Below are 16,757 nucleotides of genomic sequence, written 5' to 3' on the forward strand. Positions count from 1 at the left end.
TATGAGTCTATCCTCTAGAGATGCTGCCTGACGCGCTGTTACTCCAGCACTGTGTCTATCTTCCAGAGATGCTGCCTGCCCCAGTTACTCCGGCACTGTGTGTCTATCCTCTAGAGATGCTACCTGCCCCACTATTACTCCAGCACTATGTATCTTTCCTCTAGAGATGCTGCCTGTTCCACTATTACTCCAGCATTGTGTGTCTATCCTCTAGAGATGCTGCCTGCCCCATTTACTCCAGCACTGTGAGCCTATCATCTGGAGATGCTGCCTGCCCTAGTTACTCTACCACTGTGAGTCTATCCTCTCGAGGTGCTGCCTGCCCACTGTTACTCTAGCACTGTGTGCCTATCCTCTAGAGATGTTGTCTGCCCCAGTTACTCCAGCACTGTGTATCTATCCTCTAGAGATGCTGCCTGCCCCACTATTACTCCAGCACTGTGTCTATGTTAGAGATGCTGCCTGCCCCACTATTACTCCAGCACTGTGAGTCTAGAGATACTGCCTGTCCCACTATTACTCCAGCACTGTGTCTATGTTAGAGATGCTGCCTGCCCCACTATTACTCCAGCACTGTGAGTCTAGAGATACTGCCTGCCCCACTATTACTCCAGCACTGTGAGTCTAGAGATACTGCATGCCCCACTATTACTCCAGCACTGTGTGTCTAGAGATACTGCATGCCCCACTATTACTCCAGCACTGTGTGTCTAGAGATACTGCATGCCCCACTATTACTCCAGCACTGTGTCTAGATACTGCATGTCCCACTATTACTCCAGCACTGTGTGTCTAGAGATACTGCATGCCCCACTATTACTCCAGCACTGTGAGTCTAGAGATACTGCATGCCCCACTATTACTCCAGCCCTGTGTGTCTAGAGATACTGCATGCCCCACTATTACTCCAGCCCTGTGTGTGGCCTGACGTCAGTCGGTGCCTGGGATGTCCCCGCAGCCGGAGCATGCGCACTAACGGAGCTGTCCTCTGCATTGTGCGCATGTGCAGGCTGGGCCCGGCCCCAGCGACGGCGCATGCGCGGTGCGGGCCGAGTGCGGGGTCGTTGCCACCATGAAGCTGTTATTTACGTGTCAGCCCCTCGCCTGACGCCGGCCCTGAGCCGGCAGATGCCTGCAGCATGAGCGGTAAATATACAAACCTGTTGAGGAACATGTGTTGGACTGTGCACCTGGCCTGGTGCCGGGCTGTGTGTAGGAGCCGGGCCGGTGACAGCGCTGTGTTGGGGACTGACTCCTGTCAGGCTGCTCATCTCATCTATCTGTCTGCTTCTTATTATTCATCTCCCACTACATCTATTTCCTGAGATTGATCCTCTTGCGTTATTTTGTTGTTGTTACTTTTAACAGAGCATTATGTTAGTTTGTTGTGATGTTTGCTGTTAACTGGTCGATGTTTTCCAGTCCACTCACCCAGGCGGCAAGCGAGATCTCTGTGGTTGAATCCACACGTATTGGGAAGTTGGAATCGTGAAGTGAAAGTTTTTGCAAACTGGAGGTTTCAGTTAAAAACGAGCTCACTGAAGGAAATTGAAAGCGTGGCATCTCCAACACAAATGCTAAAGAAAGACACAAAATACTAGAGTAACTCAACGGGACAGGCAGCATCTCTGGATAGGTGCTGCCTGGCCCGATGAGTTAGTCCTACATTTCATGTCTAACTTCGGTGTAAACCAGCATCTGCAGTTCCTTCATATGTCGTCTATTACTAATGCTAGTCACACAATTAGAGCAAAGCATTTAAATTCTCATTCTCTCAACCTAATTGTTTAAAAATAGTTTAGGTGCATGTGAGATTGATGTGAGAATGTAGGTGTACAGTCTTCCACCTAAACTGTACAGGTGTACACTCCCGTTGCATTCGACCTCCGAAAGTGCAACACTTCACACTTATTTGGATTAAGCTCCATCTGCCATTTCTCTCCCACATTTCTGCAGCTGATCGATATCCCACTGTATTCTTTGACAACTTATTTCACTGTCTGCAGCTCCACTGAATTTGTACTGTTTGCAATGACGAAAGATGTAAACTTGTCTCATGTTTAATGATTATAAAACCGATGCTTTGGAATCACTTAGAGTAACATAGATCACTTATTGTACATAAGTGATCATATAATAATTGTACATATACTTCAATGGTATTTGAAAGATGGCAATTCCAAATATTTATCAGCAGACATCACTGCAGCGTCAAATGCAATAGAAACCCTTGTTTCAATTCTTTTACATACTTTGCACAATTTTGCAAGGAATTTCGCTGATTATGTTTTGTTGGGTATGGCAACTTAGTAACGTGGAAAAGACACAGAGATGCGGGTTTAGAGGAAAATTGCAAGCAATGAGTCCAAATGGGAAGATGCTGTTAAAAAAACCAGGACGTTTATGTTCAGCCAGCTCTAGTAATCAAATCGAGTCATGGAGTGAAACAATGTGGAAACAGGCCCTTTGGCCCAATTTGCCCACCCCGGCCAACATGTCCCAGCTACACTAGTCCCACCTGCCTGCACTTGGTCCATATCCTTCCAAACCTGCCCTGTCCATGTACCTGTCTAACTTTCTAAAACTGTGTTTCTTAACCTCCACCAACCTTTGTGTGAAAAAGTTACCCCTCGGATTCCTATTAAATCTTTTCCCCTTCATCTTGAACCTATGTCCTCTGGTCCTCGATTCCCCTACTCTGGGCAAGAGACTCTGTGCATCTACCTAATCTATTCCTCTCATGATTTTATACACATGTGAACATTTTGATTTCTGTTTAAACTTTCAGATACTTATTTGTAATCTCTTCCTTGATTTTAAGATATGTTATTTGGACTCATCATTGAACAATGTTGGGATAGCAATCATGAAAGCGGTACAGTATAAAAGGACCTTAGGATTTTTGTTATCTTTATAAAGGAAGAGAATAAATGGCAATTAACTATTTTTATCCTGTTTCTGGGAAAGGTGCAAATTAATAGCTTGATTGTTTATGTGTTGAACCAGCCAAGTGTGTGACCTAAAAGTGAGCTGATTCTATATATAAGCTTATGTTCGTTAGAATATGAGGAAATTATTTTGTGCCTGGGATTCCCCACGTAATTGCAAGTCCGAATGATGTTGAGTGGAAGCCAAGTCTGAGTTGCAAAATTCCAGTGAAAATTGAGACTGGAATTTGAAATTAGCATCAGTTCCATAGTGTGGAGATTAATTTCAATGTGAAGGGATTACGTGAATATGATTGGCATTTGGCCAGACTATCATTCAATCAATACTGCAAAGTGGTTCTACAGAGCAGTGTTTGCAAGATTTCCTGCTCATAAAAAACTGAATTTAAGGGTGTGGTGAAGAAAACGTTTATTAAGCATGCATGATGAAAACTTTTATTAAGCATGCATTATGGGAGTGAAAATGATTTTCCGGCCATGTGAGAGTTTGGTTTTGGCATAGCATTGCCTTTGACATGAAAATCTATTTTACGAACAAAGTGAAGAAGTTGTAGAGTAGTGAGAATCCACTTTGACACAGTGCAATAGTTTTGTTGAATTCATTGTAAGATGGGAGTTTTGTTCCTTCTGGGGTCTGGGGATTAAAAAATCCCTCATCGCTGTCTTAAATGGACACCCTCTTGCTTCTTTTACTTTTAAACAGTGATTTCCCAGTCCCAAATAGGACTTATCAAGATGCCTCGGAATCTTCTGTTTCATTCTTCTCGCTCTTCTTAATTCCAATGGATAAAGGCCAAGCTTGTTCAGTCTTTCCTCATAAGACAATTCACTCATTCCAGTTAACTGTCAGGTAAATCATCTCTGAACTGCTTTCAGTGCGTCATCCCTTGTATGTGGAGACGAATATCATACAAAATCCTCCAGATGAGGCCTCAGCAATAGCCTCTGTAACTGAAGCAGGTAACTGAAGCATTACGCATTCACTTCCTGCAATTAATAAATATTAATATTCTATTGGTTTTCTTAATTACTTGCTGAACTGCGTATTGGCCTATTGTGTCATGCACTTTAACACAGAGATCCCCCTGCATCTCAGAACTTTTGAATCTCTCACCGTTGAGATATTATGCTTTCTCAATGTTCCTGCTGAAATAGACAATTTCACATTTCATCACTTGTTAAGGCCTGGTCTAGATTAAATTAATACCATGGTCTTGCTTTGATGTGATTTATTGAATTTGTGTTTGTTGGTTGTGTATCTATTGAGTACTATATTTACAAACATTTTGTGCTGCTGCTGCAAGAAAGAATTTCTTAAAATGAAGATAGACGCAAAATGCTGGAGTAATTCATCTCAAGCAGCTTCTCTGGAGGGAAGGAATGGGAAACGTTTTGAGTTGAGACTCTTCTTCAGACAGATTAGTCTGAAGAAGGGTCTCGACCTGAAACGCCACGTATTCCTTCTCTCCAGAGATACTGCCTGGACCGCCGAGTTACTCCAGCATTTTGTGCCTATCTTCGGTGCATCTGCAGTTCCTTTATACACAACAAATTTTCTTTTTCTGTTTTGGGACATATGACAATAAAACACTCTTGAACAAATTTGCTTTTAAGCCAACACTCGATGTAAATCATTTCTTATTGTTCGAGGAGTAAGGATTAAACTGATAATTTCTATTCTGCTGGGCTATATATACTTTGCTTACAACTTTGAATTTATTTTGCTGTTATAGCATAAGCCATAGTCTGTCCCATGAAAACTACTGTAAACTGGACCTAATTTGTGAAGTTTCTCACCTTGATGTGAAATGTTACTATAATTATCTAAATGGCATTTGTGAGTGATGCTGGAAATATGAAATAAAACAAAAATAATGGAAATACTTAGCAGGTAGACAAAAATGCTGGAGAAACTCAGCGGGTGAGGCAGCATCTATGGAGCGAAGGAATAGGTGATGTTTCGAGGCGAGACCCTTCTTCAGAGTGATGTGGGGGGGGGGGGGGGGGCGGGAAGAAGAAAGGAAGAGGCGGAGACATTAGGCTGTGGGAAAGCTGGGAAGGGGACGGGAAGGAGGGAGAAACAAGGACTACCTGAAATTGGAGAAGTCAATGTTCATACCGCTGGGGTGTAAACTACCCAAGCAAAATATGAGGTGCTGCTCCTCCAATTTGCGGTGGGACTCACTCTGGCCACAGAGGAGGCCCAGGACAGAAAGGTCGGATTCGGAATACGAGGGGGAGTTGAAGTGCTGAGCCACCGGGAGGTCAGGTTGGTTATTGCGAACCGAGCAGAGGTGTTGGGCGAAGCGATAGCCAAGCCTGCGCTTGGTCTCACCGATGTAGAGCAGTTAACAGCTAGAACAGCGGATGCAATAGATGAGGTTGGAAGAGGTGCAGGTGAACCTCTGCCGCACCTGGAAAGACAGCTCGGGTCCTTGGATGGACTGGAGGGGGGAGGTAAAGTGACACGTGTAGCATTTCCTGCTACAATACTTAGCAGGTCAGGCACTGTTTTTAGAAAGGGAAACAGTTCATGTTTCAGGATGATGAGCTTTCATTTGAAAAATATATTCGATTGGTGAGGACTTATTCTGGGGAGTCTGCTGAAAATTATCGTTGGTGATGCAGAAGTGGTGAAAAATGGTATATAATGTCAATAAAATATTCGAGTTGCAATTTGTCATCTGTTGATTTACAATGATGTTTGACCGTGCCAAAAGAATTTAACCAAAGTTTGAATCTAATATACAGTGAACAGTTGTTCCTTGAATAACCATTTCAGGCTAGGAGGATAAATGTTGTTCAGCATCATCTGCTGAAAGACAAGTTGTGCAGTTGGTCATCCTAGGTTTCAATTATCTGTATGAGCCCCTGATTCATTCCACGTTGGGAAAAGTTAGCCAGCCTCAGAGAGCAGCATAACTCAATCCTTATCAATTATTTATTCAAACTTAATAATGATGTGGCTAGCTGGTATAATGTAAAGCCACTACAAATAATATAACTTAAACTATTATGTAACTACAAAGTAATTTACATAATGCACAAGGTACACAAAATTGCTGGGGAAACTCAGCGGGTGCAGCAGCATCTATGGAGCGAAGGAAATAGGCGACGTTTCGGGCCGAAACCCTTCTTCAGACTGATGGGGGGTGGGAGAAAGAAGGAAAAGGGGAGGAGGGGGAGGAGCCCGAGGGCGGGCGGATGGGAGGGTGGGAGGAGACAGCTAGAGGGTTAAGGAAGGGGAGGAGACAGCAAGGGCTAGCAAAATTGGGAGAATTCAATGTTAATGCCATAAGGACGCAAGGACCCCAGACGGAATATGAGGTGCTGTTCCTCCAATTTCCGCTGTTGCTCACTCTGGCAATGGAGGAGACCCAGGACAGAGAGGTCAGATTGGGAATGGGAGGGGGAGTTGAAGTGCTGAGCCACCGGGAGTTCAGGTAGGTTTTTGCGGACTGAGCGTAGGTGTTCGGCGAAACGATCGCCCAACCTACGCTTGGTCTCCCCGATGTAAATCAGCTGACATCTAGAGCAGCGGATGCAGTAGATGAGGTTGGAGGAGATACAGGTGAACCTTTGTCGCACCTGGAACGACTGCTTGGGTCCTTGAATGGAGTCGAGGGGGGAGGTGAAGGGACAGGTGTTGCATTTCTTGCGGTTGCAACGGAAAGTGCCCGGGGAGGGGGTGGTGCGGGAGGGAAGGGAAGAATTGACGAGGGAGTTGCGGAGGGAGCGGTCTTTGCGGAAGGCAGACATGGTGGGAGATGGGAAGATGTGGCGAGTGGTGGGGTCACGTTGGAGGTGGCGGAAATGGCGGAGGATTATGCGTAATGGAAAAACTACAAACAAGAATAAAATACCGTGTGTCGGAAGGAACTACAGATGCTGGTTTACACCAAAGATAGACACAGCAGGAGTAACTCAGCAGGTTAGACAGCATCTCTGGATAAAAGGAAAAGGTGGCATTTTGGATCGAGACCCTTCTTCAGATAATATCAGTGCAGACAAAATACCTTGTGTCAGAATGCCATCCCTTTTTCTCAATTTCTCCTTCTCTACTGCATGTGTTATCAAGATGAGGCCTTCTGCTCCAGGGCCTCTGAAAATTTCATTGGTCGATGGAACCCTCAAATGCAATTCCACGATTTATTACTCACCATCCCCACCAGGGAAGAAAGGAGTGTGTGTGGGGGAGAAAGGGGAGGGATGGAGGGGTTGTTAGAGTTTGCTCCTGTGCTGATGGTTATCGAGGAGGAAGTGAAGTTGCCAATTTGTACTGGTTATGGTCTGTTGATGAGGAAGTTGAGGATCCAGCTATATAGGGATATGCAGACTCCCAGTTCCTTGGGTACAAGTGTGGAGGAGGATGATGGAGTTGATCATTAAGTTGTAGTAGAAATACAGCCTGACTTACATTTTCTTATAGTCCAAGTGGCCCAGCGCAGAGTGAAGAGCCAAAATCGTATATCTATTGTGGTGGTTGTCGCGGTTCCAAGTTCTTGCTTAAGTGGGAGTTGATATGCACCATAACTGACCTCTCAAATCACAGACGTTAGTGCCACCAATCAGTCATCATTGAGGCATGTCACCTTACCCTTATTGGACATTGGTATTATTTGATGCACTTTTAAAGCAGGTTGGAACCTTGGACTTTAGTAATGAGAGGTTACATAGAAACATAGAAACATAGAAAGTAGGTGCGAGAGTAGACCACCAGGTCCGTCGAGCCCGCACCGCCATTCGCTCATGGCTGAACACTAAACAGACACACTTACCCACAAACAGTAGACACAAGACACAGAACACAAGACACTACCCTCCCCTTTATACCACTATCACCCCTCTCCACCCCAAAAACCTCGTGATCTCCTGGGGGAGGCAAAAAACCGGATAAAAACCCAGGTCCAATTCGGGAAAAAAATCCGGGAAATTCCTCTTCGACCCCAATCCAGGCGATCGACACTTGTCCAGGAGATCACTCAGGTCTTACTATACTAACCATACCTAGGCCCATATCCCTGCCCTCTCCCCGTAGCCCCTTATCCCCTTGGCAGCTAAAAAACCATCTATTTTAGTCTTAAATATATTTAAAGTTTCTGCTTCCACTGCTCCCTGGGGCAGTGAATTCCATAAATTAACCACCCTCTGGGTGAAGAAGTTCTTCCTCATCTCAGTTTTAAAAGAGCCCCCCCTTATTCTGCAACTATGTCCCCTAGTTCTAGTTTCCCCGATCATTGGGAACATCCTCGGTGCATCCACCCGATCAAGGCCCCTCACGATCTTATATGTTTCAATGAGATCGCCTCTCATTCTTCTAAACTCCAAAGAGTAGAGTTCCAGCCTACTTAACCTTTCCTCATATGTCAATCCCCTCATTGCAGGAATTAATCTTGTAAACCTTCGCTGCACTGCCTCCAGGGCTAGTACATCCTTTCTTAAGTATGGACCCCAGAACTGTACACAGTATTCCAAATGTGGTCTCACTAATACTGTGTACAGCTGCAGCAAGACCTCCGTGTTTTTATACTCAATCCCCCTAGCAATAAAGGCCAAAACTCCATTGGCCTTCCTGATTGCTTGCTGCACCTGCATACTAACTTTTAGTGATTCATGTACTAATACCCCTAGATCCCTTTGCGTTGCATTACAACGCAGCTCCTCCTCATTTAGAAAATAACTTGCCCTCTGGGGAAGATGTCCTGTCAAAGCTTCAGCCAGTTGTTCCGCGCAGGTTTTGGGAATGTGGCCTGGTACACCATCAGGTCCAGATGCTTTCATGAAGGATCTTCTCATGTCAACCTTGGTGGCAGTGATTACCATGCCACTGCAAACTATGGTGGGGTGGAGATGGCACATCTGTGTTCTCCCTTTCGAAGCGTGCATATAATGCATTGAGCTCCTCCAGAACTGATGCCTCGCTGTTGCTTGAGCTGCCACTTGGTTTGCCTTGTAGAAATTGATGGCAAGCCCCGCCACACGGCCGAATGTCTGCCTCACCCTCTGATTTTGAGCGAAAGTGTATCTTTGCCTTTTTGATGGTCTTATCGAGGTCATATCTAGATTTCCTAAAGAACCTGTGTTGTCAGTCCTCTGGTCCTCAGTAGATTGTGGATCTCCTTATTCATCCACAACTTCTGGTTGGGGAACAATTACATGATTTGGTGGGAACACACTGCTCCACACATTCCGAATGAAGTTAGTAATAACCCTGGCATATTCATTCAGGCCAGTTGCCCAGTCTACCGACTCTAAACAATCATGCTGTCGTTCTTGTGCCTCCCTTCACCAGTTCTGTACAGACCTCACTGGTAGCTGCCTATACACAGGAAGAAGGAGCATAGCCAGGTTGTCTGATTGCCTAAAGTGAGGGCGAGTGCTCTTGTTAGAATCTGATCCTTAAAGAAGGTGATTAAAGGAGTTAATGGAGAGATAAAGGGCAAATGGACCGGATGGGGGACAGGATTTCTTGGGTGATACATGTGGGTAGAAGGTGGACTGGTGCAAAATTGGTGCGTTCTCCCCTGTGGTGCTCTTTTCTGCTTTGCCATATGTCTTGTCAGGAACATTAGCATTTCTGGAAAGTACACCAGTTGGTTAAACGTGTTCTATTCTTCCCTTGTGCGGATGGGAAGGCAAACTATTCTATAAGAATTGACAGAAGTGTTTCCTTTCTCTTTTTCTTTGAATTTCATGATCATCTAAAGGTATCTAGTCAAAAGTATTCACTCTGGGGAAAAATCATGCTGGGTAAAGAATTCCTCTCACAAGATCTACTTCACTAAGATGCCTTTACTTGTGAAGCATTTACTGTGGAGAATGTATGTGCTGTCGCATGGTGTTCCTCACCTTGTCTCTAAATATTGAAACTCACTGTCATGGCTACTGCAAGAATCAAGTCAAAATATAAGTTTGCTGCAGCTTTTGGAGTCACCAGAACTCATTAACTATTCTGGTGTATCCTAAATGTTTTGTAAAAAAGAAGAAATGTGTCAGATTAAACTGTGTCTATTGAAGCACTCGTTAACACAGGTTGATCAGAAAATATAGATGCCATTACATAAATCTGAAATCAGGGATTGGAGGCTGTGATTGGTGGGGGTACTATTCAAGTTCAAGTTCAAGACTTCAAGAGAGTTTATTGTCATTTGTCCCCGATAGGACAATGAAATTCTTGCTTTGCTTCAGCACAACAGTATATTGTAGGCATAAATAAATACAGACCAGATTAGTGTGTCCATATACTATTGTTTCTGATCCAGGCAAGTTGATTGTAGCTGTAAATTATCCTCTTCTGTTGGGCTGCTGGCAAAATGTCGCCGCAAGTAGGCGCCATCTTTAATATACTGGGAGACGGATGTCAGAAACGGTGTGGTTGAACTCCAAGGGGTTTTGGAATGAAAGAGAGGTCCAGGGATCTAGATCAGATATTGATAGGGGGGCTGGACTGGTAAGTTTGTGGTTTCACCAGGGCATGGATTCGTGACCAGTGTTTTGAAGCTGATGTTGGGTGGAAGATTGATTTATGGTCAGCGATTGACCAAGGAATTGTGAGTCTGCAATAGTTGACTGCAGATCAATCATTGAAGGGCGATGGTAACTGCAGATGGATGATCAAGGTGAATTAGTTAGCAAATGTGTGGTGGAGTGAAATTGGAGGAGCAGATAGATGGTGGCGAAAGGTGAAATGGTGTTGGGAGGCAGATATATGTCTTTGGGATGGTGTTGGTGGAGGCAGGTGGCTGAGTGGGTTGGTGGATGGGAATGAGGATAAAGCAGTAGGAGATAATTTTCTTCTGTTTTAGCGGCTTGTGTGTGTGATGGAAAATCTTGGATTTGTGCCTGATGTACCACAACATTTAGTGTTGCTGCAAGTTTCTCTAAGATTGTGAGTGAGGTACACTGAGGATTCGGAAGGCAGATTAAAGTCTTTGTGTAATGTGCAACGCTGTTCATTTTTTGTGTGTAATTTTTCTTTGAAACGTAGTTGTTTACCACACAAAAATGTTATGTTGTAAACCAGTTTCTCCGTAATTCATTTATAATGGCTTCCTGGCTGAATTCAACTGATTCAGCATGGCCAATTATTAAACTATTGACCTTCCCCTTTTTTAGCTGAACGCAGCACCAAGGTTTGTTTCCTTTCATTTTTTATTGTGGTCTTTCCTAATTCACAAGACCTTTATTGATCAGTAAACTTCTGTTTTTCACTTTATTAAAAATACCTTTAAATTATTACTTTAAAATTAATCTCAGGAAACAATATTTTTAAACCAATATTGGTTATGTTGAAAGTACTTGTTTCTGATGGGAAGGGAAAAAACCCCCCAATAAGTTTGTTGTATCATATTTCTGTGCAATATCAAATATTAGCAGTTTACAACTTCAGTAAGTTACCATGTAGTCATTTTATACAGTGCCCTCCATAATGTTTGGGACAAAGACCCATCATTTATTTATTTGCCTCTGTACTCCACAATTTGAGATTTGTAATGGAAAAAAGCACATGTGGTTAAAGTGCACATTGTCATATTTTAATAAAGGCCATTTTTTTACATTTTGGTTTCACCATGTAGAAATTACAGCAGTGTTTATACATAGTCCCCCCATTTCAGGGGGGTTGGGTTTAATGGGAAAGAGAACAAAAATGAGGACCAAGAGGAGAGAGGGGAACAAGTGCTGTCTAATCTACCATGTTAGTCATAGCCCTTCGGTCCAACATCCACACTATATCCCCCACAAACCTTTCCTATCCATGTACCTTTTTTAATGTTGTTATTGGGCTTGCCTCATTTACCTCAACAGGCTAAAACAAACCCCTCTCACCTTAAACCTATGCCCTCTCCATCTCACTTTCCTCCATCGGGTGTTGTTCTTTCAGTTTGTGTTGATCTTTCCTCTGGTTGTGAACAAGGCTGAAGACGGACAAGTCAGTGTGGAAATGAGAAGGGAAGTTGAAATAACATGTAGCCAGGATCACAGGATTGCTCTTGTGGACAGAGCTCAGATGCTCTGCAAACCAATCACCTCTTCTGCATTTGGAATCGTTGAGGAGGCTACATCAACATCACTGGATGCAGTACTCAAGGGTGAAGGAGATGCACGTGAAACTTTACCTAACCTGGAAGAGTAGCTTAGGTCCCTGAAAGGTGATTAGGGAAGATGTTTAGGAACAAGTGTTGCCCTCCAGCAGAGAAAGTGCCAACGGGATGATGAACAGGTCAAGCAGTTATGGAGAGAGAAGCCACTGCAGAAGGGTGGCGAGATCAAGATGTGGCTGGTTGTGGGATTGTGTTGAAGTTGGCAGAAGAGATAAAGGATATGCTGAATGTGGAAGCTAGTGGGATGAAAAACAAGGACCAGGGAAACTATGTTTATATTTTTTACAAAGGACACGTGGCCATAACAGTGAGTCTAAGAAAGAAGGTAGTTAATAAGCAGTAGAAAACATGGGTGAGGGGGGTGCTGTCTGATCTGCCTAGTTACTCTAGCACTGCATGTCTTTATTTCAAAAAACATTATGCACCTTCTCTGAAATCTCTACATCTTGCCTCTATTGTGGCAACAATTGGACAGAATACTCCAAATGTAACAGAACCAAAAGGTTTTTTACAGATGCAACACAATTTGCCAACTTTTATACTCAATCCCCTGATCAATGAAGGCAAGCATGCCGTATTCCTTTACTTCATTATCTACTTGCGTTGCTATTTTCAGTGAGCTATGGACATGCACCCAAAGATCCCTTTGTATATCAACCTCCCAAGAGCCCAGCCATTTGCTATATTCCTTGTATTTGATCTCCCACACTCTGATTAAACACCCACTGCCATTTCTCCATTCTTTTAGGAAGGAGATGAGGAGGAATTTCTTTAGTCAGTGGGTGGTGAATCTGTGGAATTCTTTGTTACAGAAGGCTGTGGAGGCAAAGTCAGCGGATATATTTAAGGCAGAGATAGAGTCTTGATTAATATGTTAAACTGAGTTCTATTATCAATCTAAAGTCAACTTGACTCAAATGCTTGTAGCTGTTGAAATCGATTTTTTATTCAGCTGAGACTAGTCTCTGAACCTTCCAACACAGAGCTGATGCTCTGGGGTAGGTCCAGAGAAGAGTAACTTTGATAGAACTCATGGCATTTATATAGGTATTAGACATTTCAGATACAGAGGGTATGACAAGCTAGTAACCAATCATCTGAGTCCTTCTGGTGATTTACAACATCAGTCACATGATCCCCCTTCCCTGGCCTCATTTACAACCTTCGTTTGCCTGTAGTATAACTTTGCTTAGAATTATTTTATTTCAACACAGCAAAACCCCAGTAGGCTCAATTATCAAAGACCACTCCTCAAAATATAAGATACATATGTAATACAATGATCACACAAGTCATACACACTTTCCATACCAAGAAGAAAGATATTCCTATAAATCTAAACAAAGTCTAATGTTTACATTCCTACTAAGACAATACATTTCATAAATTGTTTCACTACAATTTGACATAGTTTAAAATACTATTACCTATGTATTTAAAACATTAATTATATAAGTTTGCCGAATTACAGTTTCTAAGTTCAAAACCCACACACATCTCCCAACCAAGCATGCATGGGTCGTAAATCTGTCAACTTAATTAGTGTTTGGTGCCAGGATACAACTTAATTCTAATTTATAGCCCCTTTCCTGCTATCTGGAAGCTGGATTTCCGATCTCATGTACAAGGCAGAGCACAAGGTAGATTTACAACTCATACCATTACATCAGAATTTCATCTGCTTCTTCGACTTTTTATAAACAAATCCATCAATCTAATTATTTTTCTCTCCAAGCATCCATCCCTTATCACAACCTCATTATAATTTAACATAGCCAAGGCTAACTACAGAATTATAATTATAATGGTAATAAAAGTTACATTGCCATTGCATCCTCTCCATGACTAAGTCAGTATTGGATCCAATTTACCAAGTCACTATGGATCCCATTGGAGATAATGTTCTGGACCAGCCTAAACTGATCTTACCTCTATTTTTATTCCTTGGGTTTGTCCTTTTCTGTCACCATGTTAACTCTAAATTATATTCTGCCAAGCCACCTTCCTTCAGACCAAACAACAAATGTTCAGCATGATTCTTTTCCATTTAAACCAATTATTTATTCATACTGCCACTCTGTATTTCACTTGGTATGCTTAAAGCTTGCTTACAAAATTCTTATTTGGCATCTTAAACATCTACACACCACATCAAGTGCTCTCTTTAATCATCCATGACTTTGACTCTACTTTAAAGTTGTGCAGCGCCAGAGACACAGGTTCAATCTGGCCTGTCCCACTTGGGCGACTGCCACATGGTCGCCACATGTTCGCGGGTGGTTGCCGGGGAGTCGCCTTCATGGTCATGAGGAGTTCCCGCACTCTCTGTCTCTCTCTCTGTCTCTCTCTGTCTCTCTCTGTCTCTCTCTGTCTCCCTCTCGATACGTCACCCATTCCTTCTACCCAGAGATGCTTCCTGTCCCACTGAGTTACCTCAGTATTTTGTGTCTATCATCTGCATAAGTATAATCTAGCAAGACAATTGGGATGATTGATCGACTAGCTACAGTACACTGAAGAACACGTAGCTATCATTTGAATTGTGCAGTGGACCATTAATACCTTTTAATAGCTGAAATGGTCATTTTGTGGCACAGTTGTCATATGGTTGACATTGGTGGGACCGGACAGTAACCACTAGGCGCAAGGTATATGGTGCTTACCAGTTTATTCTTTAGTTGTATTTCCAGGCAGATTTATAATGTAAAGATATATAAAATATATAAATATATTAGCTAATTCTGAACATTTAATCTCTTTCAGTGTCCCAACACAATGAGAGGAGGCAGTCCCTTCTCGAAAGGCTTCTTGATGCAGTTAAGCAGGTAAAGGAAAATAGCTTTATATGTAATATATAATTGTTAATAGGCTTATTGATTACGAAAATATCCTTTGCAAAAGAAATAAAAACTAAAATTTGGCCAGCCTGAGGAGAAGGGCATCTATTGTCCTTAACATTCATTCACTCTGTGAAATTGAAAAATATTTTTGGGGAAGCACAGAGGCACAGTTGGTAGAACTGCTGCCTCATTGTGCCAGAGATCCAGGTTCGATTCTAAGCTTGCGTGTTGTGTGGAGTCTGCATGGTTTCCCTGTGACACGTGGGTTTCCTTCAGGTGTTCCGGTTTACTCCCACATCCCAAAGGCGTGCAGGTTTGTAGGTTAATTGGCCTCTGTAAATTGCCTGTAGTGTGTGGAGAGTGAGATAACATAGAACTAGTGTGAGCGATATGGCCAAAGGGCCTGTTTCCAAGCTTATATTTCAATCAATTCAATCAATTTTAGATGGTACACACTGTAGGCTTTGCTCATCTGTAAATGCACTCCATTTACCTGCCTTTTACCGTTCATCTATCATTAAATCTCTCCTTATTGGCCTGCTATCTTCCATTCCCCATCAACCATTGATTTCTCCTTAACTTTAAAATTTCCAACTTGTAAGTAAGATGAATCATGATTTTCTTCCCCCATCATATCTAAAAAGAAACTGCAACAGCCAAACTCATTTTTTGCTATTCCCATTCCTTTATCTGACTTATGTTGGTTGTGTCTAGTCAACTGAGGTCCCCGGGAATTGTTTTCCTAAGTCACACTTGCAGCACTTTTTGAATTTGATATAGAAAAAAAGAACCACTGTTGCCAGCATATAAAAGAAAATGACAAGATGGGAAGGCTGTTTAGGGTTCCTGCTGAGGGTGAGACGTAACATGTGGTTTGCAAAAAATAAGATTAAACAAAGCCAGAAAAGCAGACAATGGGACATGTAAATAATTTGGCATGAGTAGTCAATTTGCAGCGATGTTGAATGAGATCGGAAGAAAGGAGACTCAGCTTAAATTTTTTTTGAAAGATACTAGACTGCAATGACAAGGACAAGATGTTATGTTGGATATATCCTTATAGTGTTCTCCTTCTTGATTTGCACGTACAAAATTAAACCCTATCTGAATAAAATATGCAATTAATTTGCAAATAAAAATACCTGTGGTCACCTTCTACATAAACATTGTTGAACTAACAGTTCAGTGGAGTAATGGTGGAAGTCATCTGTTCAGTCAGATTTGCCTTTAGAAAGCCGCAAATGCTAGATCTAATTCCACACATGTTATCATTTTCTCAATATTTTTGCTAATGTTCACACTTTGTTGACTTGTATGGGAGATTCAAAAGCTTTTTTTAACTGAAGGCAAAATATAATCCATTACTCTCCACATCTGACATAATAATCTGCATTTTCAGTGAGTGGAAAGGTAATCCTTTTTCAAGGGGCCCCTCAAGTCTGTTCTCTGATATTCATTCCATCTTTAATCAATGCATTAAGGCTGGACAAACACTCTGACACAATTATGGATAAGCTATTTGAGCATTCTTAAAATATATTTTTATCAAGTTCTTCTTTGCATTAGAGTTCCATATATACCAGTGCATACAGCGCAATTCTGCCAACGTGCACAGGTATTGGAAAATATGAAGCAAACAAAATATGAATTATTTATAAAAATAATTGCTATTTTTTGGATTTTTCTTGCATGAGTTCACCCACTCATTATGACCCAAGATGTGTCTTTAGTTGCAGACTTATTGCTGAGTTTGTTCTGAGTTTTTCTCTGTATTACAGCTCGCTCTCAATATCAAATGCCCTCTTGTATTTGTCTTAGACTGTAGAAGGCAATGATAAACTGTGCCTCTAAGATAAGTCTGAATCTCT

General features: G+C 42.3%; 1 protein-coding gene across 1 annotated transcript in view; it reads left to right on the forward strand.

Moving 5' to 3' along the window:
• The first annotated feature begins 1,018 nt into the window (after positions 1 to 1,018).
• The window catches only part of snx29 (sorting nexin 29), a 679,392-nt gene continuing 663,653 nt past the window's right edge, over positions 1,019 to 16,757 (forward strand). The window contains exons 1-2 of the mRNA XM_033040302.1: positions 1,019 to 1,146; positions 14,813 to 14,874. Coding sequence (XP_032896193.1) covers positions 1,140 to 1,146; positions 14,813 to 14,874 — 69 coding nt within the window. The 5' untranslated portion in view covers positions 1,019 to 1,139. The remainder of the gene's footprint in view (positions 1,147 to 14,812; positions 14,875 to 16,757) is intronic.

Source organism: Amblyraja radiata, chromosome 22, assembly GCF_010909765.2.
Source record: "Amblyraja radiata isolate CabotCenter1 chromosome 22, sAmbRad1.1.pri, whole genome shotgun sequence".
NCBI lineage: Eukaryota > Metazoa > Chordata > Chondrichthyes > Rajiformes > Rajidae > Amblyraja > Amblyraja radiata.